This window comes from Ziziphus jujuba, chromosome 10, assembly GCF_031755915.1.
Source record: "Ziziphus jujuba cultivar Dongzao chromosome 10, ASM3175591v1".
Classification (NCBI taxonomy): Eukaryota; Viridiplantae; Streptophyta; class Magnoliopsida; order Rosales; family Rhamnaceae; genus Ziziphus; species Ziziphus jujuba.
Genome location: NC_083388.1, coordinates 16,367,477 through 16,393,803, shown reverse-complemented (window position 1 = coordinate 16,393,803; position 26,327 = coordinate 16,367,477). Strand labels below are relative to the sequence as shown.

The window sequence follows — 26,327 nt, the reverse complement described above, 5'->3', positions numbered from 1 at the left end:
TCCTTCATAATAGATAAGCCTTTTTTTTTTTAATTGCAATTCAATTATTAGCTCAGCATGGTTTAAGAATTGATTGTATAGCCCTACCAATTAGCAGCTTTAACTTAAAATTGGAATCTAAAAAACAACAGTTTGGGGGGGGGGGGGGGGGGGGGGGAGGGGGGGGGGAGTCAATTATTTCTTTTATCAAAATATTTTAATGTTAAAACTATAAAATATATTATTGACAGATTGCATGTGTCTAAAAATATTATAATTTTAGGAAAATGAATCATCTATAAATTTATAGACCCAAATATATATTTAAATTTTATTTTTGAATAAAGACTATTTTAACTTAATGGTTCATATTTAAATAGTATTAGATCTGATAAAATTTTATACGATACAATAACCTGACACATATCCCACATGATAATTTGCAAGTTTGGATTAACAATATAATATTGGATCCATATCAGTATCACTCAATAATATCTAATAAGTTAATAGATTTGAACAGATGAAAAATAATAGATCTTTTAGACGCATTGAAGAGGGATGTTTTTGCAATTATGCAATTATAATATTAAAAATATGTAATTTATTATTAACTATGTATTAATTTGTTCTTTTTTAGTTAAATTTTTTAAAAATTTAAAAACAAACAAGTTTATTTGCAAGATTTTTGTTTATTTGTTTTTTTTTAAGAACATCATTTTATTATTTGAAGAAAAACTAAATCAAATTTGTATATATTTTTAATGGGTTAACAAGTAGGATAATGTAACGAATATGTTTGGATTTATCTATTATCACAGGAACGCTTAATGGATGATGTTTGGATTAAAGTTTACACAAATACACGGTGATATGACATGAATACCATTCAACAGGATATGTTGCCAAATCTAAGTAGTAAACTAACATGTCCAAAAAATGCTATCCAAAAAATGAAAGAAAAAAGAAGGTGGGATTTTTTCTCTATCTCTTTTTTTTTTTTTTTTTTTTTTAGCGAACAAAGAAACAAAGATGGAATGGGGTTTTCCTAATTTGGACTTTATAATCAATTGCTGGAATAATACTGTATTCATGGAAATGTGTTATATATTGACTTTTTTTTTTTTTTTTTTGGGTTAATGTTATATATTGACTTGTTATGATGTGAGGGATGGAAACTTTATTCCCCAAAAAAGAGAAAAAAAAAAAAAAGAAAAAAGAAAGAAAGAATGGGTTGACAACTTTGACATTCAAGATTGGTTCAAGGCTTTTTAGTCCCTTTCATATGATATGGATGGAGGAAAGGCTTCAAAATCTTGCTTCACAGTTCAGGTCAACAGCGACTAATACCAACCTTATATTGATGGAAAGCCCATGAAACAGTCTAATTTTACTTGATATTTTCCCTGATACTTAAATAATTATCCTAAAAACTGAAAATTTATCAAATAATGTCCATAATTTACAAACTTTATATCGATGGAAAGCCCATGAAGAGAATGCATTGGTACATTTATCTTGGTCCAAAAGTCTCACTAGTGATTGAAAACCCTCCTCAAATTTTTGTCCAAATTTGATATTGAGGTATCTCTCAAATGGTGAGGAATTTTGGCAAAATGGGCTAGAAATGGATTTAGAAAATCTAAATTGAGAGTAAAGTCTATGGGATAACTCGTGAGCTAGAGTCACTGGCTTCGAATGACTGATCTTGATGTGACTAATGGTGACTGGCCATAAGATTTTCGGTGTTTTGGTTACTGGGACATGGGTTGTCATGGTGATTGAGGCATCATAGTAAGGTCGCTAAAAAAGAGGTGAAATAGGCATGGACCTAGTTCAGTGCTTAATAGGTAGTTATTTAGGTCTGAATCGGGGTTCACAGATTTGGAGGGTTTTTTTAGATTATTTGAGTGATTTCTAATTTGTTTAATGATGAACACGTATCCTCATGTTTATATAGGCCTAGTGTCCACTAAAATATGAAAAGTCAAGATTGGTTTGGACATAGAAAAAATACACAAGCTCAAAACTTCTAAGAATTAGTCATGTCACTAGTCTACGAACTTATATTAACAAGATTTACACTATTATGTACTGGTTAAGCCAAAATTCTTTGCCAAGCAAAAAAGTCAAACCTAGGATCCACTCACAATCTTACTAGTCCATTCTGATTAAACCTTTTAAAACTTAAATTTTGATTTATAACTATGGGATGGGCTGTCACAACCCACCCTTTTAAAGGAATTTCATCCACGACATTTATATCTTTGTGCTAGGAAAGGTGAAAATGCTGACTTCGCATCTAGTCCTTTAGCTCTAATATAGCCTCCTCTATTGCTTGGTTTATCTATAAAACTCTCACCAAAGGTATAGTCTTCGTATGAAGTTTTTGATCTTTACGGTCAAAGACCTTTACCGGTTGCTCTTTGTAAGATAAGTGCTTTCTCAATTGAATTTGTTGAGTCTTCAATACATGTAAAAGATCCAATCTATACTTGTAAAGTACAGACACATGAAAAATATTATAACTCCGATAGAGCTCCATCGATAAAGTAAGTTGATAGGCAATGGATCCAACCCCCTCAACGGTCTCATATGACCTATATAACTTGGACTCAGTTTCCCTTGTTTCGTAAAACACATTATGTCTTTCCAAGTCGACAACTTTTAGAACATTCTATCTTCAACATCAAACTTAAGGACTTTTCTTCGGACATCTACATAACTTTTCTGTTTGTCCTTAGTTGCCTTCAACCTTTTATGAATGATCTTAACATTATTGACTTCATATAGTCAGACCTTATAAGCTGTCAATCACCAACCTCATTCCAATATATAGGAGTCCGACATTGCCTTTCATATAAAGCTTCACAAGTTGCCATACCAATGCTCGAATGATAACTTGTGAACTTTGCCAAAGGTAAGTGAGACTCCTAATTCCCTTTAAACTGTAGTATAGGAAACCTCAATATATTCTTCAAAGAATGTATAGTCCTCTCTGACTACCTATCAGTCTGTGGGTAGAATATAGTATTAAAATGTAGCTAGATATTAACCACATATCCTTATATAAAACAACAAATATAGAAACTCCATGCAAACTAATAATCTCCTTCATATAGAGCTTGGTAAAATCCTGTAATGTATAAGTCTAACAAATCAATAAAACATACATGGATTTTATGAGTTGATCAACAATCACCAAAATAACATTATGACTTGCTCCAGTATAAGGAAGCTTGAATAAGAAGTCCATGGTAATATGCTCCCATTTTCACACTGGAATAAGCAAATATTGCAAAAGTGTTGATGGTTTTTCCCTTTCTACCTACACCTACTAACAAAACAAACACTTGGATACATATTCTGCAACTTCTTTTTTCATCCTTGGCAACCAATAATACTCTTGTAAGAAGCGATATATTTTGGTACTGTCAACCAAGAATTTTTCTCATAAGTCCCTCATCTGCAGGAATGCAAAGTCTGGTACCCATAACCAAAGCCACATAATCTCTATCTGTGAAAGCTATAGTCAAACATTCTTCAACTTTACCTCTTAACTTCATCAAAAAAGGTTAATGAAGTTGAGCATCATAAATGCGATCAATAATATGGGTCAAACTTGAAAACTAATTAAAAGAGCTCCCTATAGGTCCATCCATAATGTAATTCCTCACTTCCACAACTCTACCAGTCAAAAAAGTTGTATCATCTGCACGTATGTCAAAGAATCTTTAGCCTTTCTTCTCAAAGTATTGGCTACCATATTTGCCTTACGAGGATAGTAGTTAATAGTGCACTCATAATCTTTAAACAACTTCATTCATCTCTTTTGCCTTAAATTCAACTTCTTCTGTGTAAATAGATACTTAAGGCTTTTATGGTTGGTGTATATCTGACAAGTAGCTTTACATAAGTAATTTATCTATGTCTTCAAGGCAAAGATCAATGTTACAAGCTCTAAGTCATGAGTAGGGTAATTAAACTAATACTTCTTTAACTGCTTACAACTTACAAGCATAAGCCATTACCTTTTCATATTGTTTCAACACAATCCCAAGCCCTAGTGGAAAGCCTCATGGTAAACCTCAAACCCTTCGTTGCCTTATAGTAAAGTTAGAATAGGCATTGAAATCAACTTCATGTCCAACTCTTTGAAATTTTGCTCACACCTGTCAGTCCATACAAACTTGACTATTTTCTTGGTCAAATAATGAAATGGTCCTGCTATTTTTAAGAACCTTCCAATGAACAATAATATCCTTCTAAATCTAGGAAACTTTGCAACTTAATTATTATAATGGGCTAAACCCAATTTAATAATGCTTCCACCTTTTGGAGATCCACATAAATGCTGTCAGCAAAAGCTATATGCTCGAGGAGACCAACTCTATTCAACCAAAACTTACACTTGTCAAACTTACCATACAACTAATGCCCCTTAAAGATTGCAATATTAACCTCAAAAGCTCCTTATACTCCATTTCACTTAGAGAATATATGAAAATATTATCAATAAATAATATGATGAATCAATCCAAGAATGAGAGTCTACGAAAGCTGCAAGACTATTAGTCAAACAAAAAGATATAACTAAAAATTTATTGTGCCTACATTGTGTTTTAAAAGTAATCTTCGGAATATCAGATTCTTTAATCCTCAACTAGTGATACCCTAATCTCAAGTAAATATTGAAACACACTTTAGCATCTTGTAGTTGTTAAATTAAATCATCAATATTCGATAAAGGATATCAGTTTCGCAAAGTAACCTTATTTTGTTGCCTATAATCAATACACAACATCATAGTATCATTCTTCTTTTTCACAAATAGAACTGCTGCTCCTCAAGAGAAACATTTGGTCTCACAAACCACTTATTTACTAACCTGCATTTGAGTCTTCAACTTTTTCAGCTCAGTTTGGGCCATTTGGTATGGCATTAATGAGATAGGATCAGCATTGGGAACCATATTAATAGTAAAGTTTATTTTTCTTTACAACCTAGAAAGATTCTCATGAAACATATATGACAAGTCCCGCATTAAATGAATATCTTCAGGCCTCACCTTACTGGCTCAAGTATTAAAGATGTGTGTAAAAAATCGCTTACACCCTTTTCGAAGCATATAGCATGCAACAATAGACAAAATCAAGCCTGAAGAACGAATCCTCTGCTCCCTATGAAATAACCTTTGTCATCTAAATTTGACCTCCTTATTGAAACAATCCAAAGAAGCATCTATCCCCAAAATAATATCTGACTCCTGAAGCTCCAATAAAATCAAATTTGCCTCCATCTTTTGGACACTAATGGTGATTACACACCTTTTCCATACTTGAGTTGGCCACAATGACTTTCTTGTGCAAGTGGAAACCTGTATGGTTGAATATAAAGGAACATGATCTCTACCCACCTATGCCACTAAAGTACATGATATAAAGGAATGTGTGGCTTCAAAATCAATAAGTATACAGGCATCAATCCCAAGAATCAATATCATACTTGTAACCTTATTTGGTGTGCTTAAAGCCTACTATTGCATTATCGAAAATACTTTGCCTATGATTGATGGTCATCCTCACTAATCGTTACTTAAACCTCTAGGTGTTATCAGTGTTGGACTACTAAAAGAAGTAGTGTTGTCTAAGCACTTTGCCTATTGCTGTAAGTATCTAGAACTAGTCCACTGATAGGATTAAGTCTGTTAATATGGATAGCTGAACCCATAAGCTCTCATACCACTTCCAAACCGAAGAGTACACTCCTTAAAATGGCCATGTTGTCTATAGTGGAAATACCCCTTACCACTATAGCACACCTGTATATGAAGTCTACCACAAATGCTACAAAGAGTACATGATGGCCCACTAGATTAACCTTCTTAATGACAATTGTACTGTTTAGAATTGTGAAAACTACTGCCACTACTACCAGATTGTTGACGAGTATCATGATTATGAGTACTCACATGAAAGCCGCTAAATCCATCTTATCTAAATGTCCCAGAACTGAAATTACCTCTCTTGGACAACACATGACTAGGATTGCTCAAAGATGTATCAGCCAAATATCATCATTGAGACTTATGCTTCTCCATTTGTGCCTCAAACTATAATGCTACCTTTCACAGACCTTGATAGGTAGGATGATGAGCTCCTAAGTTGCCTATAAAAATGTGCTCACTCAATGCATTCAAGACCCTCTACTTTTTCACAGCATCATCTGGAATCATGAAAAGGCCAAACAAGGATAGCTTTTCAAACTTTTTCTCATACTCAACAATAGACATTGTCTTTGAGTCAATCTTTTAACCTCCAATATCTTGGACTCCCTATAGGCTGGGGATAAAACTATGCATTAAAGACCTTCTTGAACTGCTTCTAAGTGTGATCTTGTATTGCTCGCTCACTAACCCAATAAATGTGAGCATCACATTCCAAAAGAAAATCAGCGAGCTTAACCTTATCCTCATCGGGATACTATCTGCCTTCCTCCATAATCTTCTTACCACAGTGAACCAAGAAAATGTTGCTAATGGATCAGTGTTGCCCTTAAATGTCACCGCATCCAACTTCCTAGCCTGTTTTACTGTAAGGCTTGAAGGGTTAATATACATACCCATAGCCATAGCCTCAACCACATCTTTTTCTAGCTCCTACTAACATCTACGTCTACCGTGTCTAGAAAGCATATTCATAGGTAGATGTAAAAGACAAATTCAACTCAATATAATATTCAACCTAGTCAAATAAAGTAGTAAAACAATATTTAAGGAGTATAAATAATGGCAAAAGACTATAATGCACATAATAATGCGAGTCTACAAGAATCAAGAAAACTTAATACTTTGAAACCAAGTTAATAGGACCACTTCTGAGGCCCTTTCTAGACACACGTGATGGTCTCGTCTTGGATAACCTCACTGAACTGGTACCAAAAGTTCAGTGGGACCTTCCCATAAATTGGATACAACCCTTTAGTTAAAATAGAGGAATATAAATGCTTTTAATAAAATTTCTATAAATTATAGTCATACACATTAAGGGTTTTAACTCAAGACAAGACCTAAGAAAAATATAAATAAAAGCATAAATATTAGGTTATTCCACTAAAGCAAACTAAAGGAAGTAAATTAGTTCGTGAATAAATAAAATAGTAGTATCATTAGCAGCTGAAATATAACGAAAATAAAAATACAAGAACAACGAAATACATGAAGGTAATGATGAATAGTGCTCAAACGTTATATGCACTAACTATTAGATAAGGCCTAAGGAAACCTTTTAAAAGAAATACAAAATTATGAGACGAGTTCTATGAGTGAATATGTAAAATATTCTGAAAATAAACATTATTTTTGAAAATAATTTCTCTCAAGACATTGAATGGTCCAATTTTACAATAAGCCCTAATATTCAATACCCAAAAATGAGGAGTTTTTACCAATTGAACCTTCCATTGGATCCTTTTAACACTTAATTATGTAAATCCAATTTTAATTTGTCCAATTTTGTCCACACACAATTTAATTTTATCTAGTATTTAATCAATTGACTCTAGAAGGGAAAAATTATAAAATAATGTTCAAAATTTAAAAACTTTATATTGATGGAATGCTTGTGAGATGGAGAATGAATTTATGTTCTCTTCTTGATCTGAAAGTCTCGTCGATGGCTGGAAAACCTCCTCAAAGCTTTAGCCAAACTTAATATTGAGGTGTCTCTTAAACGATGAGTAATCTTGGCAAAAGGAGGCCAGAAATGACTTCAGGGGGTCCAAATTATGGGGGTGAAGGCCATGGGGTTGCTTGAGATGGATAAAAGATGATCAAACTCCAGTGAAACCCTCAAGTCTCCATTATCGGCTTCAGACGGTCGATCCTGGTGCATCTGACAGTAGCTTGCTATGAGATTTAGGAGTTTTGGTCGCCATGATGCAGACTATCATGATGGCCAGTGCATGAGAGTAATGGTGGATAGTAAAGAGGTGAAACCGGCATTGACCTAGATTCGCATTTAATTTGTCATGATTTAGGTCTGAATTGGGTTTGCAAGTTGGATGGTTTTTGGGACAATTAGGGTACAAAAGTTAAAATCATCATACGTATAGCTTTGCCAAAATTATAAACCATCACTTAATAACCCCTTAAGTTAACCATAGTTACAATTTATCTTTTAGTAAGTTGATTTACAAAAGGCCTTTTTTTTTTTTTTAATCATAATACTGTTTTAAAATAAAATTATTATTTTATCATTACTTTTTGTACTAATATAATTCTTTTTTTTTTCTTTTTTTTGATAAAGTAGAAATGTAAAATTAAAATAACTATTTTACTGAACATTGAATTTATTTAATTTCCAACGGTATAAATTGATTCTTTTAACATGAAAAAATATTATTTATCATTAGGTCTTAGTTTAAAAAGTCAAAAAATAACTAAAGGCACTACATTAAACAATTTCCCCATAAATAGCAACATTCTTTTAATATATATATATATATATTTCAGATAAAATTATAATTCACATTTATTTGATAAATAAATATTTTATATGCCGACTTAATTAGTCATGGAGCAACATTTTATAATTAGTATATTAACTTCATGGGTGCTGTTGATTTTTGAAATCGGAGAGAATAAATGATGATTTTTTAATGGTATATTCATCATGTTGGGGTGAGAAGGTTATGACCAAGAGCAAGCTAGCTTGAAGTGTTAGCAACAAGCAAGCTTTTGGTGATGCTCTTGGGAATGGTTGTGTGTGAGTTGTGTTTTTAGGTTTTGGTTATGGTGTTTTCTGGTTTTTAGGGTTCCTAAAGTGTTCTAAGGTGTTGAAGAAGAGATAAGAAGAAGAGGAACACATTGGCTTTTGAAATAAGGCTTAGATGTGTAGCCATTTCATTCGTTTTACAACATAAGCTTGAAATTACAACTAGTTCACACATGCCAAACATGTGAGCTTACAAAATGAGTAACGTATTTGAAATTTAAAAAGTAAAATGGTCAACACCTAACTTTTCATACATAAAAGAGGTAAAAACCAGTTGCAACATGTCTATTCCAAATATAGTAAAAAGTGGCACATGGTTTGAACTAAGTTCCTATTGTTTAACTAGTTTGGGTAAACAACCAAACTAGCTTCACCTACTTAGTTCTCCTTTGTATCTGCTTATGAAACTTGGTTTGAAGCATCCTTGGTCATCAATAAATATTTTTCCAAGAGCTAGGAAAGTTATGGAACCGGATCATTGGCCAAACAGCTCCAAAACTGGCCCATACTCTGCATACTGGGCCCATCAGATACAGCAATCTATTTGGAATAGAAAATGGACTTTCCCATGTCATTTTGACCTAACATTTGAACCATAGTCTTCTATATATGTCTGTAGACATCCCTCAAAATTTCAGCACAAAAATCCATTTTCAACCTGAGATATAAGATAAATAGTAGAACTATGTTGCTGGAAATTATGAATCCAGCACCATAGGCATTTCAAGCATAACATTCATACTCTTTTGTGCATAATTTTGCCTATAATTTTGCATACATAACTTAGGCACAAAACATTATCAAAATATATCTTGCATCAATTAAAAACATAGAAAAAATATAAACTCATAAAAGGAAAGGATCTGATACCAAGGTGTGCATGCTAGCCGGTGACATGCACCATCAAGTGGCAAAATTGCCACACTTCAACACTCCTCCTTGGCAATTTTGTATGAGACATTGAAAAGTCCTTTCAATATCTCAAATCTCTTCTTTCCCAATGGCTTGGTGAATATATCCGCCAAGTTCTCCTCAGAAGTCACATACTCCAACTTCACTTCACCACTTGCTTCAAATTCCCTTAAGGAATGATACTTGACCGGTATATGCTTGGTCCTCCCATGTTGGACTGGATTTTGTGCAATTGCTATTGCTGAAGCTTCAAGCTCAAGTCCTCCAATAATTTCCTAAGCCAAACACCTTGATTAGCACAACTTGAGCAAGCAATTTACTCGGCTTCCACGGTGCTTTGTGCAACGGTTTGTTGCTTCTTGGAATTCCATGAGAAAGGACCATTTCCAAGAGTGTAAATGTAGCCCGATGTGCTCTTGCTATCAATCAAAGAACCAGCCCAATCACTATCACTATAACCAAGCAAAGCTTCATTCATGCCATCCTTGTACCATATACCAAAATCACTAGTACCTTTCAAATACCTTAGGATTCTTTTTGCACAACTAAGATGATTTTGTGATGGACTATACATAAATTTTGACAAAACAGCCACACTAAACATGATATCCGGTCTAGTAGAGCATACATATAAAAGGCTACCAATTAAACTTTTATAGATGGAAGGATTTACCTTTGGAGAATCATCATCCTTCACCAACTTGGTGCCTTCATTCATAGGTGTGGCAACGATATTACAATCTTCCATGTCAAACTTCTTGAGCAACTCCTTCACATAGCTTTCTTGAGATATGAAGATGCCCTTGGATGATTGGACAACTTCAATTCCAAGAAAGCATTTCATCTCTCCAAGGCTAGACATCTCAAAGTTCAATTCTAGCTCACTTTGAAATTGCTCACTTCTTTCTCATTACCACCGGTCACTAGGAGGTCATCAACATGAAAAGAAACCAACACCATGCAACCATGAGTCCTAATATACAATGTAGGCTCATTAGGACTCCTCCTAAATCCATGCTTTGTCAAAAAACCATCTATCTTGGCATACCATGCCCTAGGAGCTTGTTTAAGGCCATACAAGGCCTTGTGTAGCTTGTATACCTTCTCTTCACTTCCTTTCTTCACAAAACCTTCGGGTTGCATAACATTGACCTCCTCCTTCAATATTCCATTTAAGAAGGCTGACTTCACATCAACGTGATATACTTTCCAAGACTTTTGTGCTGAAATTACAAGGAGAAGTCTTATGGTTTCCATCCTTGCAACCGGTGCAAAAGTCTCTCCATAATCCACACCGGCTTGTTGTGCATATCCTTTGACAACAAGCCTTGCCTTGTGCTTATTTATGGACCCATCCGGATTGTACTTGGTCCTAAAGATCCACTTCACCCCAATAGCATTCTTTCCCTTCGGTTTTGTTACCAAGCTCCAAGTGTCATTCTTGTTTATCACATCGATTTCATCTTGCATGGCTTGTCTCCACTCTTTTCTTACCATAGCCTCATGGACATTGATTGGATCACTCAATGCCACATTACACCTTTCATAAATCTCATTAAGAGGTCTTGTGCCTCTCACACCATCACCAATCTCCAAATCAGCCCCTATGGAGATTTCTAGCTCATTCTCATTATATTCATCATCATGGGCAGCACCTTCATCATTTCCTTGTTCCTCATCGTTATCATGAGCTTTAAGCCGATTGTCTTCGTCCATACTAGCCAACTCCTCCTTACTACAAACCCATTTAGCTTCCTCATCAACTTTCACATCTCTATTTATCACAAGTTTCTTGGTTTCCAAGTTATACACTTTATATCCCTTGCTCACATCACTATAGCCAACCAAAACACCAACTTGTGGCCTTTCATCAAGCTTTCCTCTCTTCTCTTGTGGTACTAGGATGTAACAAATGCTTCTAAATACCCTTAGATGATAAAGAGAAGGCTTATATCCAAACCAAAGCTCAAATGGGGTTTTACTCCTCAAAGACTTGGAGTAAAGCCTATTTTGGATGTAGATGGATGTATTAACTCCTTCAGCCCAAAACTTCTTTGGCAAGCCACTTTCAAACAACAAATATCTAGCCATCTCCATGATGGTACGGTTTTTCCTTTCACATACACCATTTTGTTATGGTGTGTATGGTGTAGTGAATTGATGAACTATACCATGATCCTTACAAAGTTGTTTGAAAGCCTCACTTGTGTATTCCCCACCATTGTCCGTCCTTAACACCTTTATAGTGCAACCGGATTGATTTTGCACTAACTTCATAAATTCTACAAACTTCTCCAAAGCTTGTGATTTTCTTTCAAGGAAATACACCCAACACATTCTTGAGTAATCATCAATGAAAGTTATGAAATACTTGCTGCCATTTAAGGATGGAACACTCATAGGACCACAAATATCCGAATGTATAAGTCCTAACTTCTCCTTTGATCTCCAAGAACAAGATTGAAATGCTAGCCTAGTATGCTTTCCTTTTTGACACACTTCACACACATGTTCTTGCTTCTCCACCAATGGCATGTCTCTAACAAGTTCATGTGTACCTACCAATGACTTAAAGCTAGCATGGCCTAGTCTTTTATGCCAAAGTTGAGAGGTGTTCTCAACTTTGGTGTTCAATGCAACTGATGCACCATTTTCATCCATATTCAACCTAAAATTATTGTTCTTCATTCCAACACACATTAATTCATTTCCATGTGGATCAACTATGTGCATGTCATGTTTGAGAAGTGTAATGCATATTTGTTCTCAAGCATTTGACCTACACTAAGTAAGTTATCACATAAAGAAGGTACATAGAGAATATCATGGATAGTTTTGATACCTTTGGTGGTGTGTATCACCACATCTCCTTTGCCTTTCACTTCCATCAAGGCACCATTTCCAATTTTAACTTTGTTGTGGCTGCTCCTATCCAAGTTTGTGAACCACTCATGCTTATGAGACATATGGTGTGTTGCTCCACTATCAATGATCCATCCTTCATCATTCTTGATGCTACTAAAACAAGTAGCAACAAACAACTCTTCGGATTCACTATCACTTGCATTATCTTTGGCAACATTTGCTTGTTGCTTATCTTTCTTGTTTGCCTTGCATACTCTCTCCACATGACCTTTTTGTTGGCATTTATTGCAAAATGCATCCGGCCTCCACCAACACCTTCTTGGATGATGACCTTTCTTCTTGCAATGGTGACAAGGTTCATAGGACTTCCTCTCGGGTTTGCTAGTTTCACCTTTCTCCTTTATGACCTTAGGCTTGTTCTTCTTTTGATTTTGTGTCTTTTGATGTTGTTTAGACACAAATGCAGCCTCCATTGATTCTTCATGTCTAATCTTCCTCCTTTGCTCTGTAGCTTGCAAGGCATTCACCAACTCGGTCAAGGAAATTTCATTTAGGTTCCTTGACTCCTCCAATGAAGATATCTTAGCTTCAAACCTCTCGGGCAAAGAGACCAACACCTTCTCCACAATCCTTTGGTCACTTAATCTTTCACCTAGTACCCTAATTTGATTCACCACATTAAGAAGCCTTGTGGTGAACTCCTTAACCGTTTCTTTGTCTTTCATCTTAATAGTCTCAAACTCCCTCCTTAGGTTAAGGATTTGCATTTGCCTTGTCCTTGCACTCCCTTGGAACTCATCTTGAAGTTTGTCTCAAGCTTCTTTGGCACTCTCACATGCCATTATCCTTGTGAAAATTGTATCACTAATACAAGAATGAATGGCGGTGAAAACCTTGAAACCTTTAGCCAATTCCTCCTCATGGTGCTTGATTTGGTTGACCGTTGCCCTTTGTCTCAAAGGCTCAGGTTCTTGGGGATTTATGGTGACCTCCCAAAGACCATAAGCCTTCAAGTAGGCTTGCATCTTGATACTCCAAATGTTGTAGTTCTCCCCCTTGAATATAGGAGGAGAAGGAGTTGAAAAACTTGAAGAAGCCATGTGAATGTTGCTTTGTAGTATGAAAGAATATGAAAATATATTTGTGCTTTCAAGTATCTCTTCACTCTCAGGGAACGAACCAGCTCAAAAACCTCATAAATCTCACAAAAATGTGCCTTGCTCTGATACCACTTTGTTGGGGTGAGAAGGTTATGACCAAGAGCAAGCTAGCTTAAAGTGTTAGCAACAAGCAAGCTTTTGGTGATGCTCTTGGGAATGGTTGTGTGTGAGTTGTGTTTTTAGATTTTGGTTATGGTGTTTTCTGGTTTTTAGGGTTCCTAAAGTGTTCTAAGGTTTTGAAGAAGAGATAAGAAGAAGTGGAACACGTTGGCTTTTGAAAATAAGGCTTAGATGTGTAGCCATTTCATTCATTTTACAATATAAGCTTGAAATTGCAACTAGTTCACACATGCCAAGCATGTGAGCTCACAAAATGAGTAAAGTATTTGAAATTTAAAAAGTAAAATGGTCAACACCTAACTTTTCATACAAAAAAGAGGTAAGAACCAGCTGCAACATTGCTATTCCAAATATAGTAAAAAGTGGCACATGGTTTGAACTAAGTTCCTATTGTTTAACTAGTTTGGGTAAACAACCAAACTAGCTTCACCTACTTAGTTCCCCTCTGTATCTGCTTATGAAACTTGGTTTGAAGCATCCTTGGTCATCAATAAATACTATTCCAAGAGCTAGGAAAGTTATGGAACCGGATCATGGGCCAAACAGCTCCAAAACTGGCCCATACTCTGCATACTGGGCCCATCAGATACAGCAACCTATTTGGAATAGAAAATGGACTTTCCCATGTCATTTTGACCTAAAATTTGAACCATAGTCTTATATATATGTCTGTAGACATCCCACAAAATTTCAGCCCAAAAATCCATTTGCAACCTGAGATATAAGATAAATAGTGGAACTATGTTGCTGGAAATTATGAATCCAGCACCATAGGCATTTCAAGCATAACATTCCTACTCTTTTGTGCATAATTTTGCCTATAATTTTGCATACATAACTTAGGCACAAAACATTATCAAAATATACCTTGCATCAATTAAAAACATACAAAAAATATAAACTCATAAAAGGAAAGGATTTGATACCAAGGTGTGCATGCTAGCTGGTGACATGCACCATCAAGTGGCAAAATTGCCACACTTCAACACATCAAATATCATACAGATAAAAAAAATTTACTTTTTCTTTAACTTGGTGAACTCTAAGTATCCAATTTTTAGTATATTAATAATAGAATTAGGTATATCACATAATTTTGTTTTCTTGGCATTTAACAGAAAAAAGTAGCTAGTCATAAACATTTCTATATAAATTAAGAAATTACAAATTATACGATGGAGGTGCAACCTATTCACTATTGTATTTACAACATTGTTTTATTATTATTATTATTATTAGATATTTGCCACATTGTTGTATCTTATATTATAATTAATCCGGAAGATTTTCCCTCAAAAAAAAAAAAAAAAGAAGCAATAAAAAAATAATAATTAAGCTGGAAAATATATAGTAAGAAAAAAAAATTATCTATAAGCACACCACACGGTTGTTTAATTAATTATGATTAAATTTATTTAAGAAATCAGATTATTGAGTATTTATTGTGCTTGGCAACGAACTAATATGCAGACCTATCTATATTAGATATGGCTATTGATAGAACATATAGATAGACATATATAGGGAGCTGCTAAGGTCAGGACAGCTTGACCGTGTTTCATCTAGACCAAAAACGTAAAAGTATTGCTGATCCTTTGATTAAAACCAATAGTCCAAATTAGAATGCCAATTTTCCTCCCATAAACGTGCTCACACATGCTTCCCTGCTCCCACAAGCTTCTTTGCCAATCTCAACAAATCAATCTACAGGAGACACACAATCATTTAAACCTAAATCCAGATTTAGCAAACCAAATATAAAAAAAGGGCAAGGCATCTCTACCCAAACACCAACTCAGAGGCGTTTTCCTTTCTTTTTTTTCTTTTTTTCTCTTTTTTTTATGGTGATAAATATCTCTTTGTCTTCGTTGATAAATTTTTCAACAAAAAGTAGCTGCAAAAGAGGAACAAGTTATTGGTTGCCACTCTGTAGAGGCATGGAACAAGCAGTTTCAGAAGGGCAACGACTCCAAAAAGCTGGTATTATTATTATTATTTTTTTTTAAGTTTGGTTTGCTAAATATAAAAATTATATATATATATATATAGAAACTTATATTATCCCATATATATATATATATATATTATAATTAGAAAGCACATGCATTTTAGTCAAAAGTTTGGCAATTCTACATAAAACTGCACCTCGTTAGTAAATGCGCGAAAGACTCGAAAAGGACGACTGACTTTGAAATATCAATCCCACCACACCATGACACGTGATCTCATCCACTTCACTTTCTTCTCTCTCTTAATTATTCAAGACTGGGAATGAAATGAAATACTTTTCTTCCTTAATTTACCGCCTGAATTATTGAGCAGGACACATCAATTACATCCAAACAAGACCAAATTTTTTTTGTTTCAGCGGAAAAAAAAGAAGATAATTTTTAATAAAATACAATTTATTAGCATTATCTATACTACTATTAAAATGTCAATTTTTAATAGGTTTGTTTTAAAAATTCACTTTACTATATAATTTTAACCAAAATTATTTAAATATCGCTCTGACTGATAATAAATGAGAGGGATGACAAATAGCAATATAGTGCTTTTTTTTTTCTTTTTTTTTTTTTTTCTGGGTATACCTTCACCATTTCTACTCCAGCTGCATTATATAAACCCGGACACTCCCCTAGACTTTCATTCATACCATTCTACATTAGTTAGCTCTCTATTTCCTTTCTTATCTCTAACTCTTTCTCATGGAAAACCTAGCCTTGTTGCTTTCTCTTTCCCTCTTATTTAACATCATCTCTTTCCCTCTTCCATCCTCCGCGGTTTCCTCATGTAACGGTCCTTGTCGAACCCTTGACGACTGCGAAGGTCAACTCATATGCATTAACTGTTAGATAAATAAATAATTTGTGGACTTAGCATAATTAATTACTCACTTATAGGGCCTATTTATGCCATTAATGGGACTAGCTTATTTTAATATTTTGTAGTAGGGCCCTTGGTCACATACTCTCTATAAGACTTCAGTTGGCTCATTGGACTGGAGGACCAACTCTCATTGTAAGCCCATTGACTTGCACAGACTATAAAAAGGGTCTAGGGCAAGCAAACAACATATACTGTATTTTATTATTGAGATTAGGGTTTTCAAAGATCTGAGAGTAGTTTAAGAGTAGTGTGTCCATATGCACTACTTTACATTGTTTTCTGTTTTGCAGATAGTAGATTGATAGTTTATCAATGGCTGAGTTCGGAGGTTAGTATTTTATACTTGATTGGAATTTATTATGCGTATTAGGATCCTTAAAATTCTAACAATTGGTATCAAAGAACATGGTTAATATGTATAATAAATTTCATGTGATTATTCGGATTATTACTATATGTTCGGCCATTGAATAATCTGTACATGTTTTTTGTTTATTTTTCCTTCTTTTCTGATTCCAATACATGTGTAGATTAAGAGAATCAAAATTACATATCTTGGGAATATATAAGATTCATGCCCGATTGTGTTTGTGATATTTATATATTAGCTGGAATCTGTGTGATAATACTTTCGATTATGTATGCATTATCTATATATAACCTGATTGCTATTTCTTCATAAAAAAAAAAAAATCAACTTTAAAATCCGAATAATGGTTATTGATGCTATTTGAAAACTGGGCTATGTTTTATTGGTGTTTATGGATTGCATGTAGTAGTTTAGACTAATCAATTTGGTTCAAAACCTTGTAAAAATCTGTTGTTGTTGAACTTTCCATGGCCGAATATAAACCTTGCTTGGGTGTTTATTTTTGGTTGATTTTGAATCAAATTGATTTGTGGAAAACGTTGCCCAAGGGAAGACGAAACTATCGCCGTCGGTATTTGCGGAACGGAGTCTGGAACGGCGAGATAGAGCCGAGTAAGAAATTGAGTCGCGAGACCCGTACAGGTTGGAATCGGGTCAGACCCGACCCGGCTAGCTGAGGAAGAAGGCGCGAATGACGTGCCATTTTGGGCTGATTGCTGACATCATCTGCTGACGTCAGCTATCGTCATTTGCTGACGTCAGCAGATGATGCCAGCAGGCAAAAAAAAAAACTTATTTATTTTTATTCTCATTTATTTATTTATTATTATTGATTTATTTGTTGTTTATTTATTAATTAATTTAATGGTTCAATTGTTCAATTTATTTATTTATTATTTATTTATTTGTTTAATTATCACATTCCAATTTTATTAAATTAAATTAAATATTTGTGATTGGAAAATTGGATTGTGTGAGCTTACCCAAAGAGGCTTTGTGCCTAGTTGGTATAGTAGTGTGGGATTTTAGGTACTCACCTGTCGTGAGACTTATTTTGTCTGCATTATGTGTACCAATATAATGTGTGTTGGCATAGTGGATGGGTTATCTTTTATTTACCTATATCATGAAATTGCCAATTTGTTAATTATCTCCCACTTATTAACCAGGTTCTATACAGGTAACTAGGCTACCCTGTCGGTGGTTTTAGTTACTTTGTATGACGCTTGGAATGGCAGTGGAAGTTGATTGAATACCATGAATCGCAGGTTCTGGGTTACCCTGTCGGTGATTTAGTTAAATGCATTTGATTGTGGTTATTTAGTTGACTGTCCCTGGCCCGTGTAAGGGTATCTTTAGTGCAATAAAGACCCTAAGCGATATTTATGTTTGTGATTTTATGTTGAGGGGCTGGAAAATAGTAATTGAATTGTCTTATATTTTTGAATGTCTTGTTGTTTACTATTTTGACAGCTAGTAGAACCTAAAACCTTCTGCCCATGACTGCCATGATGAAATTGGATGGGACAAATTATCAGAAATGGAAGAAAACCTTAGTTATGAATTTGACCTTCATGAAATTGGATTTGGCTTTGGAGATAGATTCACCCAAGATACCAACTAATGATAGTAGTGCAGTAATTAGGAAACTTTGTAAGGATTGGAAGCATTCTAATAAGTGCTGCAAAATGATGATGGAGAATTACATGGATGAAGCTATATATGCTAGTATTCCTAAGGTTCATATAGCAAAAGAATTTCTCAAGGAGATAGGAAAGAAATTTATCAAGTTTGATATGAATGAGAAACATCATAATTTGGACCTTCTGAATAATACTGATGATGCTTATTAGATAGGAGAAAAGAAAAAGTACTTCAATGAAAGGTGTGGCTACTGCAATAAAATTGGACACAAGAAGATAGATTGTTGGCATTTGAAGGGAAAGCAAGAAAAGAAAGGGGATGATAAGGCAAATGGGGCCAACCAATCTTAAGCAGCATGTTTATATGGGAGATAACTCGAGAGTGAAGGTGAATATCATGGGAACAATCAAGTTAAAGCTTGCCATTGGATATGTTTTAGAATTACAAGAAGTTTCATATGTACCCTCAATTAGGAGGAATTTGTTATCTATTTCACTTTTGGATAATCAAGGTTTTTAGTTTTTTGTTTGGGAATAATAAAGTTGAGATGTATAGGGATGATAAAGTTGTTGGTTTTGACACTTTATGTGGCAATTTATATATACTTGATTTATTTAGTAATGGTCTCAATTCTTCTATTAATTCTGTTGTTGACCCTGTTATTGCTTCTAAACGTCCAAGAGTTAATGATAATTCTTCAATGTTGTGACATAAGCATTTGAGACATATTTCTAGGCACAGGATGGAAAGGTTAGTGAATGATGGAATACTTCCTAATCTTGATTTCTCTGATCTGTTTACTTGTGTTGAATGTGTGAAAGGAAAGTTAACTGCCAAGATAAGAAAGGATAAGTTAGCTAGGTGTGGAGATGTTTTGGAGTTAATCCACACTGACATATGTGGACCTTTTACACCAACTGCTTTGGGTGGTTATAGATATTTTATTACCTTTACTGATGATGTTTCTCGTTATGGACATGTTGAGCTTATTCGTGAGAAGTCGGATTCTTTAGTTGGTTTTAAGGAGTTTAAATTAAAGATGGAGCTTCAAAAGAATAAGAAAATAAAAGCTGTAAGGTCTGATAGAGGTGGTGAGTTTTATGGTAGATATGATGAGACTGGAAGGAACCCAGGGCCTTTTGCTATTTATTTGCGTGAGTGTGGCATTGATGCGTAATATACGATGCTTGGTACACATTAGCAAAATGGCATAGCTGAAAGAAGGAATAGGACTTTGTTGGATATGGTGCGGTCTATGTTGGCAAATTCTAGTTTGCCAGATTATTTGTGGGGAGAGGCTTTAAAGACGATGGCTTATATTTTGAATCAAGTTCCAAGTAAGTCCGTTCCTAAGATACCTTTTGAATTGTGGTCAGGAAGAAAGCCTAATTTACACCATTTTCGAATATGGGGTTGCAAAGTTGAAGTAAGGATTTATAATCCCCAAATTAAGAAGTTGGATCCTAAAACTATTAGTGGATATTTTGTTGGCTATTGTATAGGATCTAGGGGTCCAAGATTTTTTTGTCCTTCTCATACCACCAGGATCGTGGATTCAGACAGGGCCATTTATTTTGAAGATGATTTTGGATTTGATGATAATAATGGAATAAGGGTGCCTCAATTTAGAGAAGAAAATGTTTTCATTCCCAGTATAGTTGTTCCTGATAGAGATATTGTTGATCTAGTAATTGATGAACCAGTAGTTGGTCAGAATGAACTCATTGTTGAAAAGCAGGATATTCCAGCTATTACAGATGCTGATGTACCTTTAAAGATGTCACAAAGGACTAGGAGATCAGCTATTTCTGATGACTATGAGGTTTACTTACAGGAGCATGAGATTGACATAAGTGATGATTCAGATCCAGTCACTTATGAGGAGGCCATAAGCAGTTCAAACTCAAATTTTTGGTTGGATGCAATGGAAGATGAAATGAAATCCATGGCATCAAATGGAGTTTGGGATTTGGTTGAGTTACCAAAGGGTAGCAAGCCTATTGGGTGCAAATGGGTCTTTAAGAGTAAAAAGGACTCCAATGGCAAGTGGAGAGGTATAAGGTTAGACTTGTAGCTAAAGGGTTTAGCTAGAAGGAAGGAATTGATTATACAGAGACTTTCTCTCCTGTATCCATAAATGATTCTTTTAGAATCATTATGGCGATAATGACATATTATGACTTGGAGTTGCACCAAATGGATGTCAGAACTCCTGTTCTGAATGGTGATTTGTATGAGGATGTGTATATGGTTCAACCAGTTGGCTTCCAACAAATAGGGAATGGTAATTTGGTTTGTAAGCTTAAGAAGTCAATTTTTAGTCTTAAGCAAGCTTCGAGACAATGGTATCTCAAGTTTGATGAGGTTGTCATCGGAAATGGCTTTAAGGAGAATGTGGTTGATAGGTGCATATATATGAAGGTCAGTGGGAGAAGTTTTATATTTCTGGTGTTGTATGTTGATGACATACTTTTGGCTACTAATGACACTAACTTATTGTCTACTGATGTTATGCAACCATTTTGATATGAAAGATCTTGGTGAAGCTTCTTTTGTTTTGGGCATTAAGATTGTGCTAGATAGGACTAATTATGTGTTGTAGTTGTCTCAGAGAGCCTATATTGATAGAATCCTTAAGAGGTTTGATATGCACAATAGTTCTCCTGGAAGTGTGCTAGCCATAAAGGGTGAAATGTTTTCTAAGGATCAATGTCCCAAGAATGATAGAGAAAGGATGGCAATGAAGAATGTTCGCTATTCTTCAGCAGTGGGTAGTTTGATGTATGCTCAAGTTTGTACACGGCCTGATATAGCTTTTTCTGTGGGTGTGCTTGGTAGATTTATGAGCAATCCTGGTCCTATTCATTACCAAGCAGTTAAAAAGGTCTTTAGGTATCTTCAGAGTACTAAAGATCATATGTTGACATATCGTCGCACCAACTCTCTTGAAGTAGTTGGTTATAGTGATGCAGACTATAAAGGTTGTGTGGATGATAAAAAATCTACCACTAGTTATATATTTATCATGGCAGAAGGTGCTGTGTCTTGGCGGAGTGCCAAGCAGTCAGTGACAGCATCCTCGACTATGGAGGCAAAATATGTGTCGTGTTATGAGGCTACCCGTCATACAGTTTGGCTACGGAATTTTATCCGTGATTTAGGAGTAGTTGACTCCATTGAGAGGCCTATTATGATGTATTGTGATAATACTGCAGCAGTGTCTTTCTCCAATAATTTAAAAGGTACTCCTGGTGCAAAGTATATTGATGTGAAATATTTTGTGGTAAAGCAGAAAGTTGAAGAGGGCCTCATTACTGTTGTTCACACGCCGACTTATAACATGGTGGCAGATCCACTAACCAAGGCTTTACCGGTAGGCATATTTGAGGAGCGTGTGTCCTGTATGGGATTGTTAGGCAATTGAGACTGCTGTGGGTCAGTGGGAGTTTGTTATATTTTTTGCAGTAATATCCATGTTAAGTATTATTTATTTATTTGATTATTTTGATACATTGATGTATGTGGATCATTATTTATTTATGAGATGATTTATTACACATATTATTGCTCCTACATTTACAGGCCTGTTGAGACTATTAGTCTATGTATATGTGTATGTTGATCCACAGGTGCCATGGTGAGTCCTTACTACCTAGTTTGGGTATATTGATGTATCCTGTCGATACACAATGGGCTCGAATGAAATGGTATTGTGTGTTGGGGGGATTGCACGTGGTTAGGTAAATCTCTACTACCTATACTGAGTTTATGGCATGCAAAGTGCTCAATTGAAATGGTATCATGTTTTGGGAGATTTACTGAGAGAATCTCTACTGTCTAGTCTAGTATATTGTTGTGTCCTGTCGGCATACTATATATTTAGATAAAATGGTATTATGGTTCGGAAGATTCTGTAGTAAGTGAGTTTGGATTATATATGGTGATGACTATGCAGTCCAAGTGGGAGAATGTTAGATAAATAAATAATTTGTGGACTTAGCATAATCAATTACTCACTTACAGGGCCTATTTATGCCATTAATGGGACTAGCTTATTTTAATATTTTGTAGTAGGACCCTTGGTCACATACTCTTTATAAGACTTCAGTTGGCCCATTGGACTGGAGGACCAACTCTCATTATAAGCCCATTGACTTGCACAGACTATAAAAAGGGTCTGGGGCAAGCAAACAACATATATTGTATTTTATTATTGAGATTAGTGTTTTTAGAGATTTGAGAGTGGTTTGAGAGTAGTGTGTCCATGACACTACTTTACATTGTTTTCTGTTTTGCAGATAGTAGATTGATAGTTTATCAATGGCTACCTTCGGAGGTTAGTAGTTTATCCTTGATTGGAATTTATTATGCGTATTAAGATCCTTAAAATTCTAACATTAACTCCAAATGCAATGATGATCCTGACGTCGGAACCCACATCTCTACGGCGGTGGAGGAAGCACCCCTTCTCCTCCTTCCCGCGTGGAGGCAGAACTTGTCAGGCCTCCGACACTCTCAATTGCAAGGGAAAGTCTTACCCCACCTACACGTGCTCTCCTCCTATCACATCCTCCACAAAAGCCAAGTTAACAAACAACGACTTCAACAAAGGCGGCGATGGTGGTGGGCCATTGGAATGCTACAATAGGTACTATGAAAACTCTGAAAGGCTGGTTGCACTTTCCACCGGATGGTATAATGGAGGATCGCGGTGCGGGAAGTTCATAAAGATAAATGCCAATAATGGGAGGACTACGACGATGAAGGTTGTGGATGAGTGCGATTCAAGAAATGGGTGCGATGAAGAGCATGCAGGTCAGCCACCATGCAAGAACAATATCGTTGATGGTTCGGATGCTGTGTGGAGTGCTTTGGGATTGAATAAAGATATCGGAATTGTGGACGTTACTTGGTCCATGGCCTAAATTTAATTGGTTTAGCAAAAATTACAAATGTCCATGAATAATGTTTAAGGACCATTTAGGTTTGCCATCAAAATTAATTAGCTGTTTATGCCTGAGTTTATGCGGCTACAAAAGCTGCAAAAACATGTTATATATATATATATATATATATGTATGAAGTGAATAACTTGACCTGTGCTGTCAACTCCATTACCATGTAATGGAATCGATGGCAATTTGGCAAAAATTGAAGAATATTGCACTTATTACCCCGAAAAAAAAAAAAAAAAAAGATTGCACCAGCATGTAAATTTTATTATTAATTTTGATTTCTTTGGTCGCATATCACCAGGTACATTTGTTAAATATTAACATTCTATGAGCAAAGATCGGTCATCAATTACTTATATATTTTCAAAAAATAATTTTGATGTATATACTAGAAAATAAATTTGGAAATGGGATTTAATACCCAAATTGTATTGTAAAAGTTAAAGTAGCAACTCTGAATGTGGCATTTGAGTTTTGAGAAGCTAGCTGTCTTATTGACCAAAGAATATTAATAGTACTAATAATTTAAAAAGATTATATTGTTATGGCACGATATATAGCTGATATTACAATTTTTTATTTTTTATTCTTTTAAACCCTAAAATCTCTACAAAAAGTAAACATATAGCATTATCTAATTAAATTGCCATATCTCTATGGATTTAGTACTAGTAATTATAAACTAATTCTGAAATAATATTTTTCAATAATAATAACAAAGATAGTTTGACAGCGCATATGATTTATCAATTAACAAGAGTTTCAAATGAATTTTGAATTTTATATTGCTGCTTCTTTAGAGCATCTTTAATGGTAAATGTGGATTTCTGTTTATATGCCATAAAAAAATTTGTATAGTCTAAATTTAAAAGGCATAAATGTACAACCAATTGTGAAATGATATTTTAATAGTAATGTTCATAAAAGCTTTATGTGAGTATTAATTAATTAAATATTTTAATAATATATATATATATATATTTATATATTTTGAAAGAGTAGAGTTTTTAAGGAAAACTTTACATTTAAGAAAATTTTAGAATGTTTGATAGACCTTACAAAAGATGAGGGCTCAATAATGTCCATTTTTTTTCTTAATATATTAGTAGTTTAGACAAACCCATTGAAGATTTTTTTTAATTGCTGTTTATTTTTTTGCCGTAGCAAAAAAATATATATCAATAAATAGAGGTATTGGATATGCTCTTATATAAGAGGATTTATGTAGCATAGAGGTTAAAAAAGCTTGTTAAAAAAGCTTTTAGTCTATGTGACATGAATAGCTACTTGATAAATATTTAATTTTAAATTTTATCTCCAATGGTTTTGTTTAAATCACAATTGATTGATAATGTATATATTTATATTTTTCTTAAATAAAATATTAATAATTGATAATATCTTTTTATTTATTTTTTTCCTTTCCAAAGTAAGTATATTCATGATAAACGTCATTTTGTTGAGTCATATTATTTAATAGATAATCTAAAACAAACAATTTTCTTCACAGTATTTATTTATTTTTTTTGCCACATTAAAAATTGATAGAGATTTAGATAGAATTATTGAAGAGATATTTTTTTGAACGAATATTTATATTTCTAATCTGGCAAACAAAATTTAAAAATGCATAGAGCCATGAAAATCTCAAAGATTTGAGATTTCAGCACCTAGGTTTGGCAGACGTATTTGGCATTCACATTAACCAAAACAATAAAATAAAATTCGGCACCGCTCCCACCGATTGACTCCAATATAAACTCTTATATACAACACTCAAATAATAATAAAGTCTTCCCACCACGATCAATTGGCAAATGCCAATAATATACCATTTATTATATTTATATGGGATTTCAAGTATATATATTATAGTCAAGTGAGATATACTCAGTCAGTAAATCATTCATATTTATATATGAACTGTTTTGAATTTTAGATATTGGGGTGAAAATGGGAAATTATTATAAATGTAAAATAATATTACTCTAAAACTTCATAGAAAATATCTATACCGTTAATTTCAAACAAAACCTTTCTAAATTATTTGTGTTAGGACCCGTTCAAAATTCCTCACCGGAACCCTAGACAAGTCCTGATCCCAGGAAAACCCTACCGGACCCTCCAATAGAAAATTCGGCAGAACCTCCCCTAAGGGTTGGACTTACCACAAATTTCCTGCACTGAAACACACTTCTATACACATCCTCTTATTCCTCCTACATTACTACAATTTGATTCCACAACTTTACAGCACTCCAAATGAATAACAACAATCCAGTGCATAATTAACAACTAAATGTCCAATACAGTATACAGAGCATTATACAAATAAATATGAAATTAATACGATGACAGATAAAGAAGTAATACAAGATGCAGAGGAAAAAGGGAAAAAATACTTCTTGGACTTTCGGCAATAAACTGAGATGTTGGGCTCGCCCCGAACGATCAACGTCTCCCAACCTGGACCTAGGGGAACGGAATTTAAAAACGTGAGATGCTAATCATCTCAGTGAGTGACCCTATCTACTGGACATCTTTAATATTAATAATATAACAAATAAAAGAATTTAATTAATACCAACAATTAGATAAATAAATAATAATAACAATTGAAGTAATATTTTCTCTCAAAACCCTCACTATTCACTCTGTT

At 34.4% G+C, this 26,327-nt stretch overlaps 1 protein-coding gene across 1 annotated transcript; it reads left to right on the top strand.

The window, feature by feature from the left end:
• Positions 1-23,128: 23,128 nt before the first annotated feature.
• On the top strand, positions 23,129-23,859 carry LOC107411385 (kiwellin-like). The gene has a single exon (XM_060812124.1). It carries the CDS (start codon positions 23,129-23,131, stop codon positions 23,636-23,638), a length of 510 nt encoding a protein of 169 aa, XP_060668107.1. The 3' UTR covers positions 23,639-23,859.
• The last annotated feature ends 2,468 nt before the right edge of the window (positions 23,860-26,327 follow it).